At 48.8% G+C, this 27,484-nt stretch overlaps 1 protein-coding gene and 1 long non-coding RNA gene across 3 annotated transcripts; one reads left to right on the top strand and one right to left on the bottom strand.

The window, feature by feature from the left end:
- Positions 1–806: 806 nt before the first annotated feature.
- PIP4K2B (phosphatidylinositol-5-phosphate 4-kinase type 2 beta) lies at positions 807–27,250 on the bottom strand. Of its 2 annotated transcripts, none has more exons than XM_086357952.1 (10): positions 26,921–27,250; positions 17,263–17,360; positions 14,112–14,208; positions 11,799–11,951; positions 10,364–10,510; positions 9,275–9,313; positions 8,619–8,732; positions 6,005–6,263; positions 5,410–5,513; positions 807–4,894 (listed from the first exon to the last, which is right to left on the bottom strand). In XM_086357952.1, the coding sequence occupies exons 1-10, from the start codon at positions 27,077–27,079 to the stop codon at positions 4,814–4,816; spliced, it is 1,251 nt and encodes a 416-aa protein (XP_086214078.1). In that variant the 5' UTR covers positions 27,080–27,250; the 3' UTR covers positions 807–4,813. The 2 variants fall into 2 exon arrangements, with proteins under 2 accessions (XP_086214078.1, XP_086214079.1); XM_086357953.1 differs by lacking the exon at positions 26,921–27,250 and adding an exon at positions 17,447–20,028.
- Positions 13,091–15,196, top strand: LOC147351748 (uncharacterized). Its single transcript, XR_015147660.1, has 3 exons — positions 13,091–13,481; positions 14,268–14,348; positions 14,827–15,196. It is a non-coding gene; the product is annotated as an uncharacterized LOC147351748 (long non-coding RNA).
- Positions 27,251–27,484: the final 234 nt, after the last annotated feature.

Here is a 27,484-nt window from a genome sequence, read left to right as displayed (position 1 = left end):
ATTTATTTGGCCTTTTAAAGGGGCCTGGACACCTGTTTTTCCCAAAAGTTCCCCAAATGATTCCAGCTTGCAACCTGTTGCAGATCCCCTAATAAGCAAGTAGTTCCTAAACTCTAGCCTCCATTATAATCATCAGGAGGGCTTGATAAAGCAGTTTCTCGTCCCAAGCTGCAGAGGACCCTGAGGATTGATAAGTTCCTAGGTGTGGTCCTGGACCACACTCTTGAGAACCACTAGATTTTAAGCTAAAAGTCTAGGTGGAGAACTGGAAGCATGTAGAAGTGACTTGTTAAAAGTCAACATAGCTAGTCAAGGGAGAGCTGGGACAGATGTGTGGCTTCCACCAAGTGCTGGCTGTACGTACTGGGGAAGTGTGGGCAGTTTCTCCATTCCTCTGAGAGGGCAAGGGTGAGGGTAAATGTGGTTGACAGGTGGACCCTCCAGGGGCACAGGCCCTGCAGATGTACATGCTAAGTCGCTTCAGTCATGTCTGACTCTTTGTGACCCTATGGACTGTAGCCCGCCTGGAAGCTCTGTCCATGGGATTCTCCAGGCAAGGATACTGAAGTGGTTGCCATTGCCACCTCAGGGGATCTTCCAAACCCACCTACTGAATCCATGTCTCTTGAGCACCACCTTAGTCACTGCTTATTAACAGCATCTGAAAATGAGTGACCAAAGGTCCTGACTCTTACTCAAACTCAAGCCCAGATTTAGCCCAAGCAGTCCCTGAAACTGAGACCAAAACCTTCTAATTAGGAAAAAGATAAAAGGATTATTTCCAAAGGACTCACATATAACAGGTGTGTACACAAAGCTTTTTTGAGTTTTATTTTTTTCCCCGGGTTGGAGATTCATCTTCTAACATGCATGCATCTTTAAACAGTAACAGGGTCTCGAATTGTTCCGAGCAGACATTAGACAAGCACAGGGGGTTGAAAATTCCTATTTAAAAAAATGGAAATTGCAGTGGGAAATTGAGAAGTCACACACGTGGTAGGGTGGTAGTTTATCCTGCTCCCCCAAAAGCTGAATCTAAACTTCACATTTTTTTACTACAAGGACCTGACCTGATGCTTGGGTGTGCTGAGTGGCACCAGGCCTTACCCCCAAAGGCTGTTGGTTCCCACTTCCTCCCAAAATGGCTCTGAGCAAGGAGAAGGGACTCCTCTGGAAGTTTCCTCCCCCAGCCTCCAAAGGATCGCCAGGGACAGCCAGGTCTCCTCTTCCCTTTGGAGACACTTTTCGTAAGTGTCACATTTCAGAAGGCCAGGGCTGCGTCACAGAGCCCCTGGAGATGGCTGGTAGATTTGGGGGCAGTTTGAATGTTTTCCCTTTGATTCCTGTGCTCAGGTTGGAGCCCCCTCCCCACATTTCTGCCAGAAAGATGTGGGGTCCCTGGAACTGGGGGAGCCACAGGTCTAAGGCCAGAGCCTTTTAAGGGTGGTTTTAAACACACCGTCCCTTCTGGCCCCTAACATTTGAGTAGCTCAAATGCTGGGGATTGCTGAAATTTTCTCTTCAACTTGATAAAAAGACAATTAGAGGAGGGTGGGATTGGCTACTGAGAAAAGTCCTGGGTCTTTGGTCCACCTCTCGGGGCAGACCCTGGCAGACTGTGAAGAGGGGAAAGTAGGGCAGGAGCATGTAGTCCCAAGCCCTGAGCACTACCAGGGAACCTGTGTGAGGCCTAAACAGGCAAGAGGAACGCAAGGAGGAAGAGGGAGCAGGGAGGATAAGCTGCCTGTAGTGGGGACCTACGGAGTGCCACTCAGCCACAGGGGCAACTTGTAGCACATGCCACAGACCAGTAACCCCTGAGCTAAATAAGGAGACATGGAGCACTGCCTCGGGCTGTGCCCCTGGAACTGCTGGCTTCCTAGCCTGCCCCGTAGCCCCCACACTGGAAGGCACAGGGAAGGAGCTCGTACTGGGGGATGAAGACTCAGTGGTTCATTAACAGGAACCAGGGCCAGAGGCCGCCTTCTAGTGGTTGAGGTGGAGTTTTCAGGGGAACTCTCGCTTTGGTGGGGAGACCTGGGAGATGAGAGTTTTCTCAGCACAGACTTTCAGAAGAAGAGGGGCAGGATGGGAGGAGCTGTGACTGGTTAAGTGGTAGAGGGAGAGAATGGAGAAGAATCCTCCCTTATCCCCAACCAGGCCCCATCCAGGCAGCTGTGTCCTGTTCTTACGCCTTTGTTCTTACAAGACCCCAAATTATTCTGGGATGCCATAAAACCATTCAGCTTTTCTTCTTGGCTCCAGAGTGATGGTGAGGGTAGTCACTTGCCCCTGGACGCCTTCTACTGCCCAGACAAGGCATGGTAGGACTGGGAAAAAAGCAGGGACAGACAAAAATTTGGGGATCACTTCACTTTCTCTACATTCAAACTGCAAACCAAATTTAACATCTTCATCCTTAACAAAAAGAAGAGAAAAACCTTGTATAAACCAAGATAAATAGCTTTCAGATATTTGAATGCCAAAGGAATTAAAGGACCAAACCCAAGGTTTTGAAGATAGCAGAGAATGACCTTTAAAAAAAATTTAAAATCCACCAAACCACAGCTTAAATGTTTTGACCCAGTCAACAATACTGTCAGAAAAACAAAAAGAGCATTTAAAACAGAATGCTACCTCTCAAAATGTAAACAATATACAAAAAAAAAAAAAACAAAAACCACACACCCCACAAAAACTCAATGTTAAAGAAGTTAGATATCTGGTAGCTCACCTTTAACTGGGAACAATTGGTTACACTTTTCATACACATTATGAGGGACATGATCAGCAGACCAAATGGCAGGAAGCTGGAGAGAGCCCAGGGCTGTGGAGGCCCCGAGAGGACAGCCTGCCAAGCTCGGGAGTTGCTGGGCCCGACCAGGAGCAGATTCAAATTTTCATTCTTGATTAGAAGATGGGGAAATCAAGTCCAGACATTATTCCTACTAACCCCTCCCTAAGTGAAATCTGTTTCTCCATGAGCCACTTGGTACAAGTTTCCCAAGTCACTTCGCGATCTTGCTGCTGACGTCCAGAGATACCTACAGCCCCTTTCGGGGGTCAGGGCAGTTGTCTGGCCCATTTGCCTCTCCAGAAGGGTTCCGACAGCCCAGTAGAGTCCAAGAACATGGTTTCCATTCCTCCCTGACCTAAATGCTGTGCATCGGGCACAGAGATGTTGCTGGTTCCTGCTTCAGAAGCTGAGCTTGGCCAGGTTGAAGAAAGCCTAAGAAGCCAATCCATTCATTCAAAATGGTTCCACAAACTTCCTTTCCATTTGCAGTTATCTACAAGTTTCACCACATCTCATCCCAAGTCCCCAGTTCCTGGTGAGGAGGTGAGAAGACGCAGGAATGTACCTCCCCCAGCACAGAGTTGTTTTCTCTCCTGACCAGGCCAGACTGCTCTGATGGCCTCACAAAAGGACGCAGTTCTGAGGCCTCAGTAGCAGGTTCAGAAGGTGGTAGAGATCCTGAAGGAAGCAGCCAGATGCCACTCCTGAGGAGGCCTGTGGTGGCAGGTATACAAAAAGTCTATGCATCAAGGAAACACAACTCCAAGGCTGGGCCAGGCTGAACTGCACATCAGGCCTCCAAATTGTATTTCCCAGGTCAGATCCTCAAGTGACTCAGAAGCAACCTCAGGCTTGGGTGGCACACTCCAAAGGGGAGGGCGGGGTACACCATTCCTGCTGGCCACAACCATCCAGGCGACACATTACTGCATGGAAGCCTTGGGGCTTGAAGAGGTATCTCTGTAAGGAGTGCCCCAGGCCCCGGCTAAAAGCTCACCTACAAATGAGAATGCCTGGGAGAAGATCTGAAGGAAGCAAATGGATGGAGGGCACAAGACCTCATTTGATACTCATCAGCTTTTCTGGAGTTTTCTCAAGGGGAAATAACCATGTAAGCATGAGGGTCCTGTTATATCCAGAGGTGCTTTCTAGTTCCTCTTGACTCAGTGGGAGACAGGCTTCATTCACAGAGATGATGTCTGCACTCCAGGGGCTGCAAAGAGCCTGGGGCTTGGGTGATGATCATGGGGTTCTCTGAGAACCAGCAGTCCCCCAACCCCTGACCATCCCGTGAGGATGAACTCATTCCCCTCTGAGCTCTTTGATTCTGCTCCAAGATGCCTGATGCTGACCTGGAGCACGCCTTTGGGAGGGACAGCGTTTAGATGGAGGAATTATGTAACATTTCACTTGGAGCCGAGGCCAGAAAGGTAGAGGAAGCTGTGCACAATACTCCATGAAACTAAGTCAACCAGACAAGATCAAACGCAGCAGGGCCGAGGTGTCTAACCTCTTCTCCGGCACCAGAGCATTTCGCTCTGAGAGGACCCTTCGCTGGGTCTGTGGGTGCTTCTTTAATTGAGGGAACGGAGAGCAGGGCAGGGACAGGGATGGTGGATAGGGTGATGACATAAATCATTATAAATAGCAAATCTGGAGCAATGAGATTTCAGAAACAAACCCCAAATAAACCCAGAAAATCATCTCTAGCCCCAAGGTATCTTACAACGTTACAAGGCAACAAAAAGGAAACACCTTTTTAACCTAGGTCAAAGGCGGGGAAATCAAGGGTAAGCAGATGAGGCTACATCCTGTGAGCACACGCACGCATGGCACATCCCCTCCCCTCCTGCTGGAGTCTCTCTCAATGTCACAGGCTGCAGTCACCTTGCTAAAGCCCTCCCCGACCCCCATTCTGCTCCCCGCCCTCCCATCTAGCCCAGATAACACCTTCTCTCTCTTCCAATCCCCGACCCCACATCCAGCACGCTGGCTCTGGCTGAAGGTAGACGATAACTACGTCAGGATGTTGGACATGAACTCGTTGAAGCGCTTGGAGTACTGCTCAGGGTTCACAGTCGAGATCTCGGCCCCCGCCTGTAATACACAGAGGCCCGTATCAGGAGGTGGCACTGCCCCGCTCCCAGCTGGGCGGGCCACCTTGAGAAATCGTTCCCATGTCTCAGAAGTGCCTTGGCCCTGCTTTGCTGATTCACAATCCCAGGGCTGCACCCACTGAAGCAAGAACAAGGCAGTGGGGAGGCGGCAGAGAGGCTCCAGAGCTCTGTGGGGGCCCGTCTGGAGAACAGTAGCGTGAAGCCCATGGGGAAACAGGCCTCTGGGGAGCAGCATGGCATGTAAACACAGCTATTACCGGCAGTCAACAAGATGCACGGCATGCCCAGCAGCCTGGGGGAAAGGAGCCAGAGAACCTGGGGAAAAACCAGTTGGGCATTTCAGCCAGCTGCAGCGTGGGGATGGGGTGTAGATGGCAAAGAGAGAACACAAGGCACCCAGGCAGGGCCAAGGGGCAGGAGAGTCTCCTTTGAGCAGGAGCCCTGGGGGCCTGAGGGCCTGCCACCCGGGCCTAGACGGAGACGGGAAGAACTCACCCCGTGTTTCACTGTTTTGGCAGCGTGCGCAGCTTTCTTCTTAGCATCGTATGGTGTGAGGATATCAATGATGGCCATGAAATACACCTCCTTCTTGGGGGCACCTGCAGGGGGAGAGGAAGCAGGAAAGGAGGAAGAGGCAGGGACAAGGGCAGAAAGCAGCTGTGTCCTTAACCCTTCAGATACGACATCCAGATTCATCCCTGTCATTTTGAATCTGAGAAAAGAAATGACCCATGGAGTCCTTCTTAGAAGCTTTCATAGCTCTCATCTTATCTGATCTTCACAGCTACCCTGTGGGGTTGACATGACACTGTTTAGGAGGCTCTGTCCCTCCCATGAACCTGAGCCAACCAGGCCTCAGCTATCCAGGACACGCACAGAGGTGAAGAAAGGCCTGAGAGAAGGACCTCAGGGCCCCAGAAGACAGAGTTACTGGTGGTGACCCTGGATGGCAGCCGGAGGCAAAAAGAGGCCAGGGTCAGCAGTTAATAAGGTGGAGGCTCAGGCACCCACAGGGCATCTGAACAACAGGCCTGAAGCAGGGGGTGGAAGGAGGGCTGGAGGGGCCTGGCAGGCACAGGCTCCTACTTACTTTCATGGCTCTTCATGGCATAGACGTCAACAGAGGGGTCAAATTCCCCCGGTCCAAAGAACCGGGGAAAGCTGAGGAGGTTGCCTGGGCTGTCTGGAGGCGTGCCGTAGGAGCAGAGCAGGCTGCCGCCCATGCCGTCATTCTCACACTCCTCATCCTCGGCCCGCTCCTCCACCTCCATCTCCTCCTGCTCTGCCCGGTCCACGTCGTGGATGCCCACCAGCAGGCTGTAGTCCATGATCTTTAGCTGGGCCAGGAACTATGGAGGTGGGGGAAGGAAAGGCGGAAGGCAGAGGTTAACACGGGACATTTGGCGTGGCAGATTAGCATCTGGAAAGGGGAGAAAAGGCACTCCTTCAACTTAATTCTCCCACTCTGAAACACAGCAGAGAACAAGACATCAGAGTCTCTGCCCTGGACAAGTTCGATGTCTAATGGTGAAGACAGTCACTCCACCAGGGCAAGGAGCTGTGTGATTCCAGCAGTGGGAAGAGGGCCTCCCTGAGGAAAGGAGTCGAGGCTGATCCTAGTGAATGAAGACAAGTCAGGCAGGTAGAGCCTGCAGTAGTAAAAGCAGAAGGAGCCCTGCACGAAGAGGGAAGAGGCAATTCCATCTGGGACTGAGAGGCCATGGTGAGCTGGAGGGAAGAATGGAATGCTGCACTGTGCATTCCTCATCCATACAAGCACTGGGAACAGCACTGTGCTCAAGTCTCCTGAGCTAGGACTCCATAACCTGGAGAAGAACAAAGAGCGTGGGACGACAACCACAATAGAGGGTGGCTAAGATACAGATGCCTAACAAAAAGAAGTTTGTAAAACCCACGTTCACAGCAGCATTATTCACAACGATGAGTGGAGATTAATTTTATGTGTCAACTTGACTGCACTACTGGGTGCCCACAAATGTGGTCCAATGCTATTCTGGATGTGTCTGGGGTGGTGCTCGTGGATGAGATTAACATCTGAACTGATAAACTGATAAAGCAGATTGCTCTCCCTAAGGTAGGTGGGCCTCATTCAGTCAGTTGAAGGGCAAAAAGAATAAAAAGGCTGACTCTCCTATGAGTAAAAGGGAACTCCTCCTGCCTAACTGCCTCTGAGCTGGGCCATGAGTCTTCTTCCTGCCTTCAGACACAGACTGAAAAAAACGTCAGTTCTTCCTGCGTCTCGAGCCTGTTGGCCTCTGGACTAAAACTACACCATCAGGTCTCTTGGGTCTCCAGCTGGCCAACTGCAGACAGATCTTGGGACTTTTGTCAGCCTCCATAATCCTGTGAGCCAATTCCTTATACTAAATATCTATCTATCTACATCCTCCTCTGCTTCTCTGGAGACGTCTAACTAGATTAACTACTTAATCTTAACTAGAGACCAAGTGTCCATCAATGGATGAATGGGTAAACAAAATGTGGTGCATGCATTCAACGGAATGTTACTCAGCCTCAGAAAAAAGGAAGGACATTCTGACAAAAAGCACAAAATGGATGATCTTTGAAGACATTCGGTTCAGTTCAGTTCAGTTGCTCAGCCGTGTCTGACTCTTTGCAACCCCACGGACTGCAGCACGCCAGGCCTCCCTGTCCATCACCAACTCCCGGAGTTCACTCAGACTCACGTCCATCGAGTCAGTGATGCCATCCAGCCATCTCATCCTCTGTCGTCCCCTTCTCCTCCTGCCCCCAATCCCTCCCAGCATCAGAGTCTTTTCCAATGAGTCAACTCTTCACATGAGGTGGCCAAAGTACTGGAGTTTCAGCTTCAGCATCATTCCTTCCAAAGAACAAGTGAAGTAAGCCAGACACAAAGGACAAACACGGTGTGACCCACTCATAAGAGATCCCTGGAGCAGTCAACTTCATAAACACAGAGTAGGATGGGGCTGCCAGGGGCACGGAAGAGGAGGCAACGGGCACAGACTTTTCACCCAGGAAGATGAAAGGTCCTGGAGACGGATGGTGGCAGTGGCTGCACAACCGTGTGATGTGCTGAGCGCCGCTCAGAACCAGTCTCAGAGGGCCGATTTTATGTTATGCATATTTTACCACAATAAAAAAAACATTTTCTAAAGTTTATACAGTTTGGTTGTAATGAACAGGCTCCCAATTTATTAAAATAGGAGGCACCAAGTTATCAAGTGGTGCAGATATCACATTCATTATTTAGCACGTGTCCTCTCCAAAGAACTTCTCCACAGGAAGTCCCCTGCCAACCAGAAAGTTGCAAGGCAAGTGGAGAATCTGAGCCAGAGAAAGGCACGGTTGGTGGGTCTTAATAGTTGGTTTCCTGTCACTCTGACACCTGGATGCTCCTCCACTATGGGGATAACACCAGAAAGGAAGCTTGCAGAGGAGTTTCAAAAGGAGGTTATAACAGACAAGAAAAGAAATGAGGGAAAGCACTTCAAACTGAGTTGCACAGGTTCAGCCAGCACAAACTGTGTCCTCCCAAATGGAATGTGTACTTGCACTAGCTTTACCCACACGGCTCAAATCACTACCTTCCTCTTGTCCACACTCCTGGAAGTGGTGAATTCAATTTTCCTTAAGGTTAAGGAGGCTTCTGTTCTGGGGACAAGAGCTCAACCAAAGTAAAATCATGGGTAAGTACATACCTCTACGTCCCGTTTCAGTTTTTCCAGGAAGTTCTTTTTACTCTCTTCTCCTACATGCAGCTTCTGCCCTTCGTTGAGGAAGTCATTGTCTTTGAAGGTTGGCAAGTCCTTGGCCTGAGAGAGCAATAGCAGTGTTAGGCTGGTGGCCTGCTTTGTTCACCTGCAAGGCTGTGGGCAATGGTACAGGAGAGGAAAGGGTCCTTGGCACAAAGACGGCCAACCTGCTGATCAACAGCTCTGTCCAAGAGTCTACACTCCCAGCTTCGGACAGGCAGAGATGGCAAGTAGGTGGCAGGAGTCAGGCAATGAGGACTGATCAAAGGACTTCCTTCTGGGCCTGGACCACCAGGCTTGAGCTACCTCGAGCTCAGGGCTCAAGCAGCCACTCACTGATTCAGGCTGGGCTGAGATGGAAGCTGCCAGCCCTCTAGGACTGTGAAGAACCCAGCAAGGGCAAAGGTGAAAAGCTGGTGACCAAGGCCTAGGCCAAGGATGAGGACAGGCAGGAGCTTAGAGACACAGTACTTCACACCCACAGACTGCATGTCTAGGAACTAGGCTGGACGGCAGCGGAGGAAGGGACCGCAGGGGTGGGAGAAGGTGTTTCTGATTCCAAGTGACCCATTCCACAAGTGATGAGCACAGACCCCACATACCTTCTCCTTGTCACTCGCTTCTCTGGCAACAGTAGAACCCTGAAAGGATAAGAGCTGTCAGGAGAAGTCCAAGCTGAGGCAGATTCCGCTGAGCGAAAAAAACATGGACCAGTCTTTAGGGCGAGGCAGCAGGTGAACTCAAGTAGACTGGTTAGACTCCTAGAGGGGCCAGGAGGCAGCAACTTGTTCACTTCCTCTGTCACAGACTGTACAGAGCTCTGACTATAACCAGACCCGTGCTCAGGAAATAGGGCGGAACTGAGAGACTCAGTCCCTGCCCTTAAGGAGCTCTCCTTCTAACAGGGGAGACAGACAGTAAGCAGGAGTTACACAGTTAATTAACCCATTAATTACAATAGTGCAAAGTGCTACAGGTGAGCAGGCAGGACTCTCTCACCTGTGCAGCATGCAGTACAGGCCCAGGGTCTAGACTAGATAGGGGTTTGGCCAAAGCCTGCTTCTTGGAATTAGTGATGTTTGAGCTGAGCTTGAAAGGCTAAGTAGGAAGTGATTAGGTGGAGGAAGGTGGACATGGAGAAGAGGGCGGGGAGGGAAACAATGGCAGGCAGCCTCTGAGATGCTGGGGGTGTGGAGAGCATGGGCACCGTGGGAGCAGAAAGGAGGCCAGTGCAGCCGTGGCAGACAGAGGGGGAGGGGTCTGAGGGACCCGGGTCAGGAAGCCAGGTTCGGGAACAGCGGAGCACTGCGGTTCACAGGCACAAGTGTGTTTTTCACTGTGTCTAGAAATGTGCCTGTGCACAGTCCATGAGGCCTGGACAGCCGCCAGGGTGTGTGTGCCATAGCCTGTCCCCACCCTGCTGCCCTCGGTGTGCACATCCCCCTGACAGGAATTGAAGAACATTCACTGCACATAAATAGGAGACATTTGGGGCTTGAATAGCCTCCTGTCGCTGTCACCTGGACACGAGACAGCCTTTGGCTCAAGTGGGTTAGGAGTACCAACTCTAGAGCCACTTGTCCACACCAAAACCTATGCCTCAGCTTTCCCAACATGTGAAAGTTGCAGTTGCAGCCCCTCCAAGCCTCGGGGAGAGAGGGCCACAGAGCTGGGAAACACAGAGCTCTTACCTTGAGGTCGTACTTGCGATGTACAGTGAGCCGATGGCTGAAAACGTTCCTGGTGACCACCATGTAGGTTTCCACACCATCCACGGTCAGGCGGTACATGCCCAGGAACTGTGGCAAAAGGGTATTGCCGTGACACTCCACTATGAACTACAAAGGAAGGGAGGAAAGGAACAGGTGAACATGCCGGCAGACAGGGCTCTTCCCAGGCTCACATGCCCCCTGGGATTCTAGCCTCTAGACTGGTGCTGGTTTAGTAGCTAAGTCGTGTCCGACTCTTGCGACTCCATGGACTGTAGCCTGCCAGACTCCTCCGTCCAGACTCTTGCGACCCCATGGACTGTAGCCTGCCAGGCTCCTCCGTCCATGGGATCCTCCAGGCAAGAATACTGGAGTAGATTGGCATTTCCTTCTCCAGGGAATCTTCCCAACCCAGGAATCAAACCCAGGTCTCCTGCATCGCAGGCAGATTCTTTACTGACTGAGCTACAAGGGAAGTCCAGCCTCTAGACTGCTGCTGCTGCTAAGTCACTTCAGTTGTGTCCAACTCTGTGCAACCCCATGGACTGTAGCCTACCAGGCTCCTCTGTCCATGGGTTTTCCAGGCAAGAGTACTGGAGTGGGGTGCCATTGCCTTCTCCGGCCTCTAGACTAGTGGCTTCCAAACCAGATTCTGTGAAGTCATGGGGTTCCTCAGACCTGCAAAAGGCAAGGCCACCCCTGCCCCCAATTAGAAGGCAGACTGAGAGGCTGAGCAGGCCGTGCAGAGCCCCTTTGGTTTCATACGGTTGGGATTCTGCAGGAAAATTACTGATCCCGGCCTTGCATCCTCTCTGCCAGCCTGATATGGGAAGCCGGAGGGGAGAGATGGGGTGCAGAGGCAGGGCTGTGAGGCGGCCGTCTGGGGAAACAGAATGGATTCGCACTCACCACTCTCGCTCATGCCAGACCCCAGGGTTTTCTGCTCTAACTCCCCAAACGCCAGAGGGCCCCTGCACCACCTCTCAGGTGCCCACAGAGAAGCCAGTTTTCCCTGAAGACCCAGGCAGGCTTCAGACAGGCACCCCCTGCTCTTCCCACGGACAGGTTCCAGAAGAGAGGCGAGAGGGAATGGGAAAAGCAGCGGCCCTGCTGAGCCGACAGGACCTCTCTCAGAAGAAATGAGGCAGGTGCCAGAGGGTGAAAACTCCCCAATTCTGACGAGAAACAGCTGGTCAACTGGGACTGCGTCCATAACACACCTTCATTTCCTTCTTCTTTTTCTCAAGGAGGAATTTCACCCCACAGAAACACAGCCCCAGGGGAGGGCAAGTGCCTGGTTATCAGGAAGCACCCGCCATTACCAGAGAGGACCCAGCCCTCCCCAGGAAGCTCTACCGGAGGCTCCTCTCCCTCTTCCAACCCATCCTCCGCTGTTGAGGTTCACGACTCACCATACCTGGTGGTATTTCTTTAAGATGTTGTGCATTTCAGCCACATCCTCACTTGAGACAGTCTTGATCACAAAGCGCCGGTCATAGGTAGTGAGGAATCGTGTGCCACACCGGCCCTGGCTGTCACTGTTGATGGGGGCGCTGCGTGTCACTGAATTCTGATGGACCAAGACAAAAGCTGGTCTTGGGAGGGGAAACAAGGACTCTGACTTTTCCTCTGAGTCTTCTCTTATGGGCCAGACTGCTCTGAAGCCAATAGCACTGAGGCAGATGAGACCTTACCTGCCCCCTTTCTCTTGGGAAATTCACATCTCTCCCAAGTCTTCCTTAAGAGAGACATGAGTTGTTCCTCACCCACTGCTCCTAATCCTTGACTGTGATGAGAAGAGGACCGACTGTGAAATATTTCTTTTCATTCTGATCCTAGAGAGCTGCTCTAGAACCTAAAACTCAGCCTCGGATGTTAGGGGCCTGGGCTCTAATCCTGACGCTCACAGGTACCGTGACCGTGGGAGAGCCACTGCACTTCTCTCCTCCTGAGTTCCCTCACCTGGAACACAAGGGAGCAGACCGAGATGATTCCCCCATCTCTCGGGGGTGATGAAGACAACGCTTAGGAGATATTCAAGAAGTCAAGCATAAAGAAGGAGTGGATAGAATTGTCTTTATTTTCTGTTATGTACCATCATGCTAGAAATCTCTTCCTAAGGCAGGAAGCTGGTCCTCACTGCTCTGCCCAACACTTCTCCCCTCACCTCAAACTCCTGCTTGTCTGCCCAGAGCTGGGAGGCAAACCTGGGGAGCTTTTCTGGCTTTGTCCCTGCTCCCCCCAGGGCCCCACTCCTATCAGAATCCGAAGCAGGAGAACCCTCAAGCAGGGAGGGAGTAGGGGAAGGTGTGAGTCAACCAAAGGAATGTGTTCACCAATCAGATGCCTGGAAAAGACCTCTGGTAGGTCAGAAGACAGAGGATGGACAAGAGCAGTTCCACCCCTGCCTCATTTCTAGGTGGCATCTCCTGCCTCTCTCAGTCATTGGTAGTCTCAGAGCAGAGTCCCCTCCCTGAACACCATCCTCCCTGCCCCTCTTCCACTCTTGAGCACAATTATTTGCCCACAAGACTATTAGAGAAATAAACAAGATGTGGTTAGATGGCCAAAGGGAAGGGAAAGAGCCACCGTGGAAGGAGATACCCCAACAACCTAGGGTTGCACTAATGGCAAGTTTTCAGAAAACCTCATGCTCTGATCAGGGCATGACAGTTCAGGGTTTGGTCCCAACGGGAGGGGCTGGAGGGCGGCCCACCACCTCTTGAACACGACCGTTCCTGATTGCTCAAGGCCCTGGCATCCCTTCTGCCTCTCACGTCCCCTATCCCTCCTCCTCAGGAGGCCCCCTGGAGCTGGTGGAGAGGGGAGGAGACTCTGTTTCTTGTGGTCTACTCTGTGAAAGACTTTCCAGGAGCGGGGTGGGAGGAATGACAGTATTATCCAAGATGCGGGCATCCATTTTATATTTCACTAGGCTGTACATTCCTCTTTCCCCCCAACAGACAACTGAAAATCAGCTATATTTTTCACTGCTACACAAGTGAAGTGGAAAATTCTCCCACCTTCAACACCAGGCTGTCTGCCAGAGGAAGAAGTCCAAGGAAGGTGCTAGGTGGAGAAGTAACAGAAGCCACAGATGGTGAGTCACACTAGAATGTCCCTGATTGGGACTGATTGGGACTGATTCCTTCCAATAGGTCAAAGGCCTCTGTGACATGATCACCCCCTAAAAGGGGCAGCTTCCTGCATGCCTAGCCCCCTCCCAAAGTCAGAACAGGGGACAAGTTTAGGAGGTGGCACTCATATCTGGCAAGAAGTTACACTACCCTTGAAGTAAGTCTTCCTTTTCTAATCTGTCTTATCTGCTTTAAGAGGCCTCATCTCCTGCTAGCAACAATTCTCTCTCTTTTAAGTCAAACTATGAAGGAGAAGGGTTCTTCAGCCTAGACTGGGAATGTCAGACTAAAATGAAGCAGCTTCCACAGACCCCTCTCCCTCCACCTGCGCTCCCTCTGAGGGAGGGGAGCCTAAACCTAGGAGGCACCATCAGAAGTACTTCTAAGGCCCTCATTCCTCCAAGAGCCCACCAGCACTGGACAAAGACTGCCTGGGTGGAGTGAGACCTGACAGGAAGACACAGCACAAGAATAGTAGCACATTTTTTTCCTCCACTTGTCCTGTGGCTTCCTGACCACCCCAGCCACACACCCCCCACCGCCCCCTGCCTCCCACTCCCTAACCCTCCTGATTTTTCAAAGACATTCCATACCTGGTAATCCTGATCGTCAATCCCAAACCTCTCCCGGAGATTTCGGAACACCATGGGGCAGTACTCCTTAAACTTGAAGCGGCTGGGGAGGTTCTCTCTGGGGAAAAGCAGAGACGTGTTTCTGTGAACTCCTTGCTCCTCTAATTCATATATCAGGGCTTCTCAAGCTGTGGTCCACACGTCACCTGGATCGGAACAATCTGCAGTGCTTAAAATGTAGCCCCCAACATTCTGGAGGTAAGTCTGGAAAGCTGCATTTTTAACACACACTCCAGGTGATTCTGAGCATGTTAAAGTTTAAAAACTTCACATTCCTTGTGCACATTCCTTAATTCCTTGTAAAAAATTAATCTAGCTGTATATTTATGACTTGCGTACTTTTGCTGAGTATGTGCTATCTTTCCATAAAACTTACACTGAGGTGGAAAAAAAAACCTTCCCTGCAGAGAAGTGAGACTGAGTGTGTGCCCTCCTTCATAAGTGCTGAACTTGCTACAGAAAGGTGGCTGCGTGTGAACAGCTGCTGTGAGGTAAATGTCAGTTTGACTGCTAAAGGGAAAGCCTTTTCTCATCAAAGGACCCCTCTCCTCTGGGGAGGCTCTTATCAACACATCCTGAAAACGGTTACACGCAGGACGTCCTGCCCTTGGCTTCCACTAGGATGGAAGGGGTGGGTGCTTTCCTAAGTCGACTGACCGGGATCCTATCTTTTTAGGAAGCCTTGTTTGCTGGCTGCTGGCACCAATCTATGTCTTCCCCACTCCTCAGTCAATGCATAGACTTTCAGGAGGGAAGAGAATTACCTGAAGGGATGCCTCCTCCAAACCCTCCATCTTGACAAGAGCCACCTACTTGGGAACTCCCTTTCAGAAATGCGTCCCTCTATTCTCATCACAAGGAAAAAATTTTTTTCTTTTTTTTAATTCTATATCTATATGAGATGATGGATATTCACTAAATTTATTGTGACAATCACTTCATGAATTATATAAGTCAAATTATCATGCTGGACACCTCAAACTTAAGACAGTGCTGTATATCAAATATATCTCAATAAAACTGAGGTGGGAAAAAAAAAAAAGAAATATGTCCCTCTGATTACTCCAGGATGGGAGACTTCAAGGAAATAAAAAGTAGAGGCTTCTCATGAAGGCAGGTCCTTGTCTCATAGTAAACAGCACTGCAGTCTAATAACTAGCACATAAACAGTTGTTGAAAAGACAAAAGGAATCAGTGAAAAGAAAGAAAAAAAAGAAAAAAACAAAGATATTGGAAGTTCACTTTAGGCCAAAATGTCAATGCGGTGGTGGACACCATGGACCCCTGGTACAATGTGGTACACGGTCGACTCCTGAGCCCTGACCTCTGGCAGAGAACAACCCCCTTTCCTGCCCCAGAGGTTAGGGCTGCCTCTCCTTCCTTAAGTGGTGTGATATTGAACGTAATAACAAATACATATTTAGTCTTTGTCCCTGTTCCTCGCACAGAGTTCCTAAAATCTTTGGAATTTGCTAAGTGGTAAGCAATAAAGGTGTATTTTGTTCTTTGTAACAAACCCCCTTCAATCACACCTGAATTTATGTTGATGAGGTGACTTCTGTTACACCTGTAAGGATGGGTGCTCATGGCCAGGGGAACCAACCAGGACTAGAGGGTTGGAACTTCCAGTCCCAGGCCCCTGACTTCTAGGAAGGGGAGAGGCGCTGCAGGCAGAACCAACTGCCAATGGCCAATGACTTCCTCAATCATGCTGTTATAAAAGTCTCCACAAAAATCCAAAAGGACAGGGTTGGGGAGCTTCCAGGTTGGTGAACACATCGAGGTCTGGGGCAGGTGGTGCACCTGGAGAGGGCCTGCAAGCTCCCTGCCCCTTCCCACATACCTTGCCCCATGCCTCTCTTCCCCCGACTGTTCCAGAGTTGCATCCTTTTATAATATGCCAGTAACCTAGCATGCAAACTGTTTCTCGAGTTCTGTGAGCCACTCAAGCAAAGTAATCCAACCCAGTGGGGAGGGTCGTGGGAACTGCCAACCTATACGGCAAATAGGTCAGAGCACAAGTGACAACCTGGACTTGAGACTGGCATCTGCAGGGGTCGGGGGGTAGTCTGCAGGACTCAGTCCTTAATCTTTGAGACCTGATGCTAACTTCAGGTCGCTAAGAGTCAGAACTGAAGTGAATTGCAGGACACCTTGTTAGTGTCCTACAGAATTGCTTGATGTGGGGGGGGAACCCACTTATCTGGTGTTAGAAATAAGCAGTTGTGTGAGAATAGAGGAGAAACAGTTTTTTCTTCTATACAGGTGGCCACTTAGCAAGTCACAGCTATGAAGTCAGACAGCTTCTAGAATACGATGTTATTACTCACTATGCCAGAGAGAGGCCACTAATAGATGTTTTCAAATCAAGCTTCTCCTCTGGGCTAACAGTCTGGGAATGGTGGGGTGACAGAATTCAGCTGGTGAGGTGGTGGGGACTGTGGGACAATGGAGAGTGGAACCAAGATTCAAATGCAGAAAGGAAGAGAGTGTGAACACCACATATTTCTTGGGTGACCCACAGAAGGATGAAAGAGCCTCTACAAGGCTTAGAGGAGGTCCCAAACTGTGCCAAGGGAAATGGCTGCTCCATCAAAGTCTGAGACACCAGTTTTAATCCAAGAAGCCACAATGAGCAAAATTGGGAAAACCGATTTTAGATAGCACCCCTGGGCACCATGCTCAGCCTGTGGTTCACACACTAGTTGGAAAGAAAGGAGCTTGGCTGCATCCCAGGTCAGGAACATGCCTGGCAGTTCTTGCCTCAGACTAAGATCAAGATAGGGCCACTGCTGTCAGCCTCGTACTAGACACCTCAGCTCCTGGGCAGCTCACTGTTACCTAGACTGGCCCTGGATGAATCAGCCTGCATGAGCCACAAGTCCTGAGGGACACTGAAGGTAGGCTGATGGAGGACCGAGATGACAGGACAGCACAAGCGGGAGAGGCGCATAATGAGCATGTTTTCCCAGCCAGTCTTCCAGCTCTGTGACCCAGGTGTCGCTTTCACACCACGCTAGGTGCTTGCTTGCCCCCTGACGGTGAGGTTTTGGGAGGCTCTCTGCCTTGAGGGAAAGAACTGCCTACAAGACCCACTCAGCTGGCCACTTACTTATTGAAGAGATGGTTGTCCACCTTGATCTTGCTGTAGGCTTTGAAGTCATCTGGCATTAGCATGACAGGGACAGGGACATTGCTCAGCTCATTGATCTGCAAAGCAAGGGGAAAATGAGGTTCTTAGCCAGGCCACCTGCCTCAGAGAGATAACTGCTACACCACAGATGCCACCATCTCACCAAAGACATGTCCGTGGATTCCCTTCTTGTCTTTACTTCTGTTCTTCTCTTCAAATATTTAATATGTTCCCAACTTCATCTCTACCTATTGTAACTCTCCCCACCTGATAAGGCCCACCTCCTCTATGAAGCTTTTCATGATTCTCCAGACTATAAATGTTCTGTTCTTTCCCATCTCAGAATTCCTGAAGCTTTGTTTGTATCCCTCTTCTGGCCATCTCACAGCCTCCCTCACATTGTATTTAATGCTCATAAACCTCACAAGCCTGCTTGACTATAAGTAGGCAAGATCATATCACTGATCTTTTTAAGCAAAGATCATCCACCTGACTCTTGGAGGCTCCACACAAGCTACCTGGCACCATGATTTGCATATGGTGGGTACTATGTAAGTGTATTTATCAAATGCAAAAATAAATGGATCAGGGAATAAATATCACCCAATATACATTGAGTATTCACTGAGGCCTTTGAACATCTTCATACAAATTAAAGGTCACTCCAGAAAGCAGCCTGGGGCAAGAAAAAATCGGGGTGGATTTATATGGGTGTGTAACTCTTACCTCCAAAGAATTAAATTTAAAGTGAGCAGAAGAGGTAGACATCTGGCTACTGGCTCACTCTCTCTCTCCTGATTAACTACTTTCATCAAGCCAATTCCTAAAGCCACGTCCTGCCTTGGACTGAACTGGGGGAGACGTGGGAGGGGTGCCTTGCCCCCACTGCAAACAAGCCTTCTCATTGTCTTTCATCCCCTTCAGGGAGCTGGAGGCTGCACAGGGAACTGGCCTCCCACTGGTGCAGAGCTGAGAAGGCAGCTCCTGCCCTTCCCCATCCCAGTTTAGCCAATTAGTGGCCTAATTAGCCACAGATGTCCTCTTCCATCACAGCAGAGTATTTGACATTTGACCCTCAACCCAGTTGCCACTAATGCATTCAGGATTTAGAGAGGAAACCTTAGTCCTGACTTAATGGATAGGGGGCAGGGGGAGTACAGTCTTGGGTCTCCCGGATACTTTCCTTGCAAATCCTATTATCTCAATGAGGCCCCATGCGGCAGTGAGGGAATAACCTAGTCATTAGGACTCCTCCAGGAGCATAAATGGGGGGAAATACCATTTAATTTGCTGCCCCTTTCATGTTCCAAAGCTTTTTTATTTAGAAATGTCAGAGGATGGAGGAAGTTCACATTAATGCAGTAACTGGGCGGGGGAAACCATTCCTTCCTAGAGCTGGTGAAAAACCCAATTTACTCCTGGGGAAACGAAGGATATGTGTACGGGGAGAGGCCGTAGGGTAGTAGTGTTAAGTTGGCAGTGGTGCAAGAGCCTCAATAAACTGCTGGCAAAACTGACTGGCACAGATATAAAAGTACATCTTATATGATTCCATTTATATGAAATTCTAGAATCTACAGTGAGAGAGTCCAGTAAGACGTAGCCTGGGTCAGGCAGTCGTGTGGTTGACTGTAAAGGTACATGAGGTGCCAATTCTAGGTATTAGAAATGTTCTAAGTGCTGTTTAGGGTGATGACTCCATGGGTATGTACATTTGTCAAAACTGATCAAATTGTAGGCTTAAAATTTCCAGCATCCAGGTCTGAGACGTCCACCACTGGCTAAACCACCACGGACACATACAAAACCACCCTGCAGTTATCCTTCCGGGGAGTGCTCACAGGACAACCTGATTGTTAAGTGTACGCCTACAGAGGAAACCACTCCACTTCTTGTCTCCCTGCCAACAGAAACAATTCATGGTAGCTGTGCCACTTCCTTTTCCCATTAAGTCTGGCTCTGATATTTAAAGAAGTTCATGGCTCTTATGCAATTCTTCCTTTTCGAGCTTATACCTCCATCCTAGAAAGAACTCACCACTGGCCCAAAGAGTATGATTTTATACTAGAAGGTTCTGGTATCTGCTACTGATTGAATCTGGGTTAGGCTAAAATCAAGACTCTATGCCATGGTCAGGGCTTGTTACTGGGAGAACTAGGAAAGACTAAAACACCTACTTGCGAGGGGTCAACTGCCTCTTAGCCAGGATGAATTATTCTAACAAGAGTTGTTCATTATTAATTTTCTGTGTAACTCAAAAGTGTGGCATACTTTGAACAGTTGTAAGTTGGTCAGTTTTTATTCTCAACTATACAACCCAACAGCAGGAAATTTCTAACAGATAATATATTGCTGAATAATCCATACAGCTGAACTGTGTAGACTCACCCTCATTTCCATTGGGCCACATGTAGATGATTCACTCTAGGGATCAGCTGTACTATTTTTTTTTTAGTTGTGCTAAATTTTATATCCCCAGAGAGTTCTATTCAATTTCAATTGAACAAGCACTTGCCAAAATACCTACTACATGCTTCATTTCATGTTAGGGAGAAGAGTGTGTGCAGCAAGGGAGCGTTGTGTGCACTGCGCACAGAAAAGTGGGAGGCTTATCCTCTTATTGGGGAGATGAGACAAACCCAGGATACAGTGAAACTTGAAGTCAAGGGGCATTTAAGTAAGTCAGAACACAGGGGCGGCAAACAGAACAGCAGAGTTTCAGAGGAGGGTGAAAACACGGTCAGTCCCAGCACTCACACATCAGGCTAGAACGGAACCCAATGCCCCGCCTGGTGTTGCCAAGAGCACTTGACGCTGGAAGAACCTACAACAAGGTCACGTTACACCCTGCTTAAAAACCTTCCATGGCTCCTCACCAGCCTCAGGGTAAAGTTTTAACTCCTTAGCCTGGCATCTAAGGTCTTTCCGGATCTGAGACTCGGCTAAACTTGTATTCAGTTTACTTCTCTCAATGTAGCCTTACTATGTGCCCTTACTGTCCCAGAAGCCGCAGATACAAAACCGAAAAGATACGGTCTCTGTTTAGCTGGGAAGGCAGACAACAAATAACAAATAAAATGTGATGAGTGCTATAGAGTTATGAATAAAGGGAGATGAAACAGCAGACTAAGAAAAGACTGATCTGGGAGTTCCCTGATGGCCCAGTAGTTGGAATTCCAGGCTTTCACTGCCATGGCCCAGGTTCCATTCCGGGTCAGGGAACTGAGATCCTGAAAGCAGTGCAGCATGGCCAATAAATAAATAAAATTTATAAAAAAATGACTGAGTCTGCCTGGGAGTGGGAGAGCTGGCTGCTAGAAGAAGCTATAGAGAAATACAAGTGAGAAAGGCCTAAGAGGTAGTTCGCCAAAAAAAAAGAACAAAACACAAAACCCAAGGAAGGGAATCCCAGCTGTGGGAACTATAAGCCTCAGAGGTAAAAAGTACATTGCCCATTTTTGGTAAGGGGGAAGGGCAGGGGGAAGGGCGGCAGGATAGAAGAGAGGTATGAAGAAGTGGAGGGAAATAGTACAGGAAAGACAGGTGAACGGCCTTGGACATTATCAATATTAGTAAATAACAGTTGCTTCTATTCATGGCATGTCTATAAGTGGTCAGTTCTCTATATTATTACGTATCATATATCTCACATATATATATATATTATTCTGTATTTCTAATACTTAATAGTCACATGAAATATTATTAATTTGATTTTGCCTTTTGCAAAAGATTCAAGGTCACACTCTCTCAAGGTCACACAGACAATATGTGCAGAGTCAGGATTTGCTCCTAGGTCTGCTGGTGCCAAAACCGGGGCTGTTGACACTGTGCTGTGCAATCCTTGCTATGGGCAGCTACCTGGACTAAGGTAGTGTTTTCCATTCCTTCCCTCTGTCCTAATAATCTTCAAGGTAAGTGTTATGCTCATTTTATAGAAAAGGAAAATGAGGCTCAGAGAGAAAATTACTACTCCAAAGCTATACTAAGGCACACAGCCTGAATTTGAACTTAATTTGTCCACTATATAATAACTTGAACTTATCTGTGTAGGCAATGGGAAGTCTTCTCAGGTTTAAGTCCAGGAATTCACATGATCAGATGGATGATATAGAAAGGTAATTCTGGAATCAAGTGAGGTTTGGAAAAGGCAAAGGTAAGAGATAGCAAGACCATTTATAAGGCTATTAGAATAGTTCCCAGGTGGCGCTAGTGAATCTGCCTGCAAACGCAGGAAACACAAGAGACACAGGTTTGATCCCTGGGAAGAGAAGATCCCCTGGAATAGGAAATGGCAACCCACTCCAGTAATCTTGCCTGGAAAATCCTATGGACAGAGGAGCCTGGTGGGCTACAGTCCATAGGGCTGCAGAGTTGGACACGACTGAACACATATATACACACACATAATAGTTCAGGTAATAGACTATAGCAGCAAAAACAGAAGAAGGAATAAAGCCAAGGGAATCATCTAAGATATGGCTAAATAACACTTTTTCTGTGAAAGCTTCCCTGTCTTTCCCAGGATGAACTACTCACTTGTTCCTCTGTTTATCTTTATATCCTAACTATCACATTCGCTTGGGTAATTACTTGTTTACACGTTTGATTTCTCCACTAGACTCTGAGCCCTGAGAAAGAAGAGATTATCTTACCCATTTTTATGTCCCTAGAACAATGGCTGGCACATAGCAGTTACACAATAAATGCTGGATGGAAGGACAGATGGCCAGAAAAAAGGGGACTGAAAGATGACTAACACTAGGAAAAAGAGATGGCAAAGCTGGTGTGACCATGCCAAAGATTCATGGTCTGGAGGATGGAAAAGAAGATTAAGGTTAGCTATTGAGGCTATGACCAGATTGTAAAGAGTCTTAAAAGCCCAGGAGAGAAGAATAAACTTCACTTGGTAGACAAAAGAGAATGACAAAAAGCTTTGAAGTGTGAAAGGCTATGACTAAAGCAATGTTTCCGGAAGATCTGCCTTTCTTTACTACCTAGCACACTTCTGGGCCAACCTCCTTCACTTTCAGCAGAAGTGCACTTGCAGAATGCAACTCATTTGAGTAGTATGATAAACAACATATTAGGGTGGTAAGTCTGTTGTATCTCACACCATGTAAGTGATTCCGGGATTATCCACATGATCAACTCTATGAGCCATCAGCATAAATAATGAGGAGGCTAAAACAAGCTGTATGAGAACTTAGGAGTAGTGAGTTCACGCTATGCTGATCTGATTGGACATGAAAATTCAGTTGCTAGTTCTAATCTGGTGAACTTCTGATTCCAGAAGCCTCCAACTTCCCTGTGTGACCTTCATTGGAATTGCTACCCAGGAAGCTTCCCGACACGTGCCAGGGTTCTGTGGGTGGCTCAGCAATGGGCTGGCCACCACTGGCAATCATTTGTTGCCTGCCACCATCAGAAAACTGACAAGTTGGGAAACACATTCCCGAGACCAAGGAGGTCCAAGTGAGATCGAAACTCCAGAAAAAAAAGAGAAGAACAGAGAGCCACAAGGGCCAACAAATCCACCCCTGGGTTTATTCCTCCTTTTTACACCTTGGTTTTTCTGCTCCTGTTTTTGAGTCTCAGTGTTCTCTGTGAGGTGAGAAGGTGTGCTGAAGGACAAATTCATCCAAAGGCTTCATAGAGCAGAAATATTTACTGAAGATTTTTAAAGTAGCAGGAGAAAAGGAAAAGGCAAGGAAAGGAGGTTCTGGGTCTGCATTAAGCAAAGAAAATGTGTGGACAGAATGGGGGAAGAATGTGGGGGAGAACTGAGCAGACTTAAGAATAAATCTGTTCCTCATACCATTCACAAAAAATTAACTTAAAATGGATTAGAGATCTAAATGTAAGAGTTAGATCTAAAAGAGTTTTTCTTAGAAGACTCTGAGTTTTTCTCAGAAAAAAATATAGGAGTAAATGTTCATGATCTTGGGTTTGGCAAAGCATTCTTAGATATGACACCAAAAGTACAAGTAACCAAAGAAAAATAAACTGGACTTCATCAAAACCAAAGAAAAATAGATAAATTGGACTTCATCAAAATTAAAAACTTGAGCTTCAAAAGATACCATCAAGAAAGTAAAAAAAGATAACCCGAAGCATGGGATAAAACATTTGCAAATCATGTATCTGATAAGGAACTTGAATCTATAATATATAAAGAACTCTTACAAGTTAATTATAAAAAAATAAATAGCCCAATTTTAAAATGAGCAAAAAAGTAACTGGCAAGGGATCTTAACTGGCCAATAAACACATGAAAAGATATTCAGCATCATTAACTATCTAGGAAAGGAAAACAAAATCACAATGAGATACCACTTCAAATCTAAGGTGGCTGAAATAAAAAAGACAATAACAAAGGTTGACAGGATTTGGAGAAATTAGAACCCACATACACTACTGGCAGAAATGTAAAATAGTACAGTCATTTTCAAGAATCAGTCTGGCAGCTTCCCAAATGGTTAAACATAATTACCACCAACCTCTCCTATTCCTTCTGATCACTGGGGTGAGGCTTCAAACATAACCAGTTCCTAAAATGGCCAAAAGGTTATCAAGCCACGTCTGCCTCCTCTGATCTCTACATACTTCTCCCAGGCCATCTCGTCCCTATCTCCAGGCCCCCTGAACTGTATTTCATCCACGAAAACACTAGTTTCTCTCTCTTTACTAGTTCTCCTCTAACAGATCCAAAGTCTTCTGAGCTTTTCTTCCTGTTTCCTCCATAAAGTCTAGGGGCTGCATCTCTTGTCCATGACAGGAGGTCCTGTTTCAATACTGAGTTCAAGGCCTCTTTTTCCACCCAGAAGTAAATCAACCACCTCATGGGAGAATATGTAACTGACTTGTGCTATAGATAAAGATGTATCCATCCCTCATCTACCATACACCATCAGCCAGAGACCATCAATGTCTAAATGCTCAAAGAGGTGAGAAACTAAAGAAACAAACAAAAGGTGATATTTTTTTTCTATAAACTTAGATTGCAAAAAGTTGCAGCCGTGGGCTCTGAAGGAAGGGAACCTCCAAGAAAGGCTATCAATCCACCAAAACTGAGTGGTTCGGACTCCCTTGAGAACTGCAAGATTTTATAGTCTTCTGGGGAGATGCTCCATTTCACACCGGGACCCACAAAATCCTAGACCTTACTGCAGGTCAAGAGGAAGCAATAAAACTCTTGACTAACTGATCTTCAAAGCTGGGCCTGTCAAGGACAGCGGTGTCGGGTACCTTTCCCCTGAGGCACTTGCTCAGTATATCCAGAGGCTTGGGTCTTGCTTAAAGTCAATACCTTCCCAGACAGCTCTCAAACAAACTTTCTTAAAAGTTAGCAAAGAAAGAGGGTGACTGCCTAGTCAAAGAGAATCTTAAGATACCTCATTAGCAGAGTTTCACTGCCTACCTATGGGAAACCAAGTACCACACACACCAAGGGAACTGGCAGGCACAGGCACAGACATCTGAGCATACATTCAGGTTCTCTAACAAGACCATAATTCCCATCTATCCTGGAACTTGGCTGAGAGGCAGGACAAGGAACAGGAGGCAAATAAAATAAGACCTCTCATTCAAGCACATCATCAGCCAATGCAGCCCATGGTGTGGACAATGAGCTGCATTTTTTGCTCTGCAAAAGACCACAGGTGAACTAATTCTGCACTCAGGGCTTTCATTTCTTCATGTATAAAATAAGGGACTCAAAGTCCCTTCCAACTAGCAGTAATATTCCTGACTTTCAGACGACTACCAGTTCTCCACAGACAGGATGCCTTCTAGTGAGAAGCAAGCTCCACAACAAAATCAAGGATTGATTTCCAGGCAAGGACATAGGGTTCACATTTTAATGACCCAGTTTCCCTTGCAATATTGTCAGATGACCCCTGAGGCAGCAGGAAGCAGAGAGAACAAACTCTGCTGGACTGTTGGATCAAAGCAGCTCCCAGAGAAGATCAAATAGGTCAATTCTAAAGGAAATCAACCCTGAATATTCATTGGAAAGACTGATGCTGAAGCTGAAGCTCCATGTGAAGAGTTGACTCACTGGAAAAGACCTTGATGCTAGGAAAGGTTGAAGGCAAAAGGAGAAGGGGGCAGCAGAGGATAAGGTGATTAGATAGCTTCACTGACTCAATGGACATGAACCTGAGCAAACTCTGGGAAATAGTGGAGGACAAAGGAGCCTGGCGGGCTACAGTCTGTGAGATCGCAGAGTTGGACACCACTTAGTGACTGAACAACAGCTCCCAGAGGGTTAGGCATAAAGCCAGACCACAGAGAACCAGTGGTTCTCCCCACCCTAGCCAGGACCTTCACCTCAGTGAGGTCTTTGAAAACAGTAACTCAGCCAAGACCAGGAAAACTTGTTGGTTGTCTTCATTAGACCTCACCATACTCATGCATTTCCATATTAGAGGTAAAACTCTGGCTGGAACTATGGTTTATCAATCTCCAACCAGAGGCTCTTCCAGTAAAGCAAAGCAAAAAGTCCTGCTAGCCCTGCATCCCTTTGGCATCACTTGGTCTTGTGGGCAATTTCAAGTGCTCCGAGAAGTCAGGGAGCCTACAGAACTGATTGATATCCACAGAAAACTCAAGCCATTAGCTTCATTTTCTTCATTCCAAACTTTTAGCTGGTGAAGTGGCATTTCAAGTCTTCATACTTCCTCTCCTCATTTCTGGTGTAAGGACTCAATAAAATGGTCAGAATGCAAGAAGCATGTAGTTGGAAGAGAAAGAAGAAAGACCCCAAACAAACAGGACACAAAGTCCTCCAGCTCAAACACTGTGCAGCGTTCCAACTTCCTAACAGGAGCTATTGGACAATCCCAAAGCTACCCAAGGATCCAGGGAACCTCTTATCCTAACCATCATTACATACAATAGAAAGCACAACACCTGAGAAGTCAACATCTTTGACATGAACCCCACAGAATTCAGGTCCTCTGCTATGAATGGTCCTCATAAGCAGGCCTCACCTCCTCTCAGATGGTTACACTCTCCCTTCCCCCTAACCCAGGAAGACCCCAGTGAAGTGTCCATGGTCCAAGGAAGCCTGTGCTTCTCCAGTGGATACATCTTCAAGAAGAAAAAGAGGAAACCCAGGGAAGATTTCCAGTCGGTGGTAAGGAGGTCTGGAGGATGGGGAAACTCTGAGCAGCCACATCAACCAAGCGACCACAAACAGAGGAATACTCAGGCAGACTAATGCTACTTAACTCTCAATTGGACAGTGAGCTAGGCAGCCCATTACAAGGAACAAGGAGGAAAACAAATGCAACTAACGGGAACGAGGTGAGAAGAGAGGAAGAGGGGATGAAAGCCCTTTCATCCCACCCAGGCCTTCTCTCTGTGCTCTGGGGGTTGCCCGAAGCCAGACGCATGAAGCTTGAGGGGCTGGAGGGAAGGGGAGGACGCGACGGCACGCCACCGTCGGTGACACCGGGCCTCGAGTGGCGCGCGGGGAGGCACACCCGGATGGGACAGCGTGCAAGGGTGGGGTGGGCGTGCAACTGGCTCGGCTAGGGGTTGCAGGCGTCACTGGCTGGGCCTGCCGAGCGAGGGCCCTGGGGCTGCGGGGGGCGTGAGCACGCGCGGGGCCGCGCTCGGAGGGGCTGGTTACCGTGTGGTTCACCCCCCACATCAGGACGCTGAGGATCGGCTCGCTGGCCCGGAATAGCTTCACTTTCTGGCACACGAAATGCTTCTTCTTGGTCTTGGTCTTGCTGGCGCTGAGTGGCGCCACCGCCACCGCCGTGGTGCTGGTGCAGTTGGACGACATGCCCGGGGCGGCGGCGGCGGCGGCAGCGAAAGGGGGGGGCGGCCGAGACGGCGCACGAGCCAGCGGTCCCAGGCCTCCCCCGGACCGATCCCCACCCCCCGCTCCCTCACCGCGCCATGGTCGCGCCCGTCCCGTTACCTCCCCACCCCGCCCCGGTGGTTCCGTCCGCCCCACGCTCCGCCCTCCCCGCCCCGCCCCGCCCCGCCCCAGGGAGCCGGCCGGCCCGCTCTGCACCCCGCCCTGGGCAGTGCCGCAGCCCCGCCGTCACCAGGCCCTTTCCTCCCTGCCTGGGTGGTACCGCCCGTCCCGGGGAGGTAGCGGGCCGCCCAGCCTGCTCCTCCTCCCCGGGCCCGACAGGAGCCAAGCCGGCCTCCGCGCGCCTCAGAGCCCCGCGCCCTAGCAGGG

The sequence above is a fragment of the Bos grunniens genome, chromosome 19 (assembly GCF_055505025.1).
Source record: "Bos grunniens cultivar Pamir isolate PY7600 chromosome 19, Bosgru_T2T1.0, whole genome shotgun sequence".
NCBI classification, from domain to species: domain Eukaryota; kingdom Metazoa; phylum Chordata; class Mammalia; order Artiodactyla; family Bovidae; genus Bos; species Bos grunniens.
Note: the sequence above shows the minus strand (reverse complement) of the source record. Positions and strands in the feature narration are given on the sequence as shown.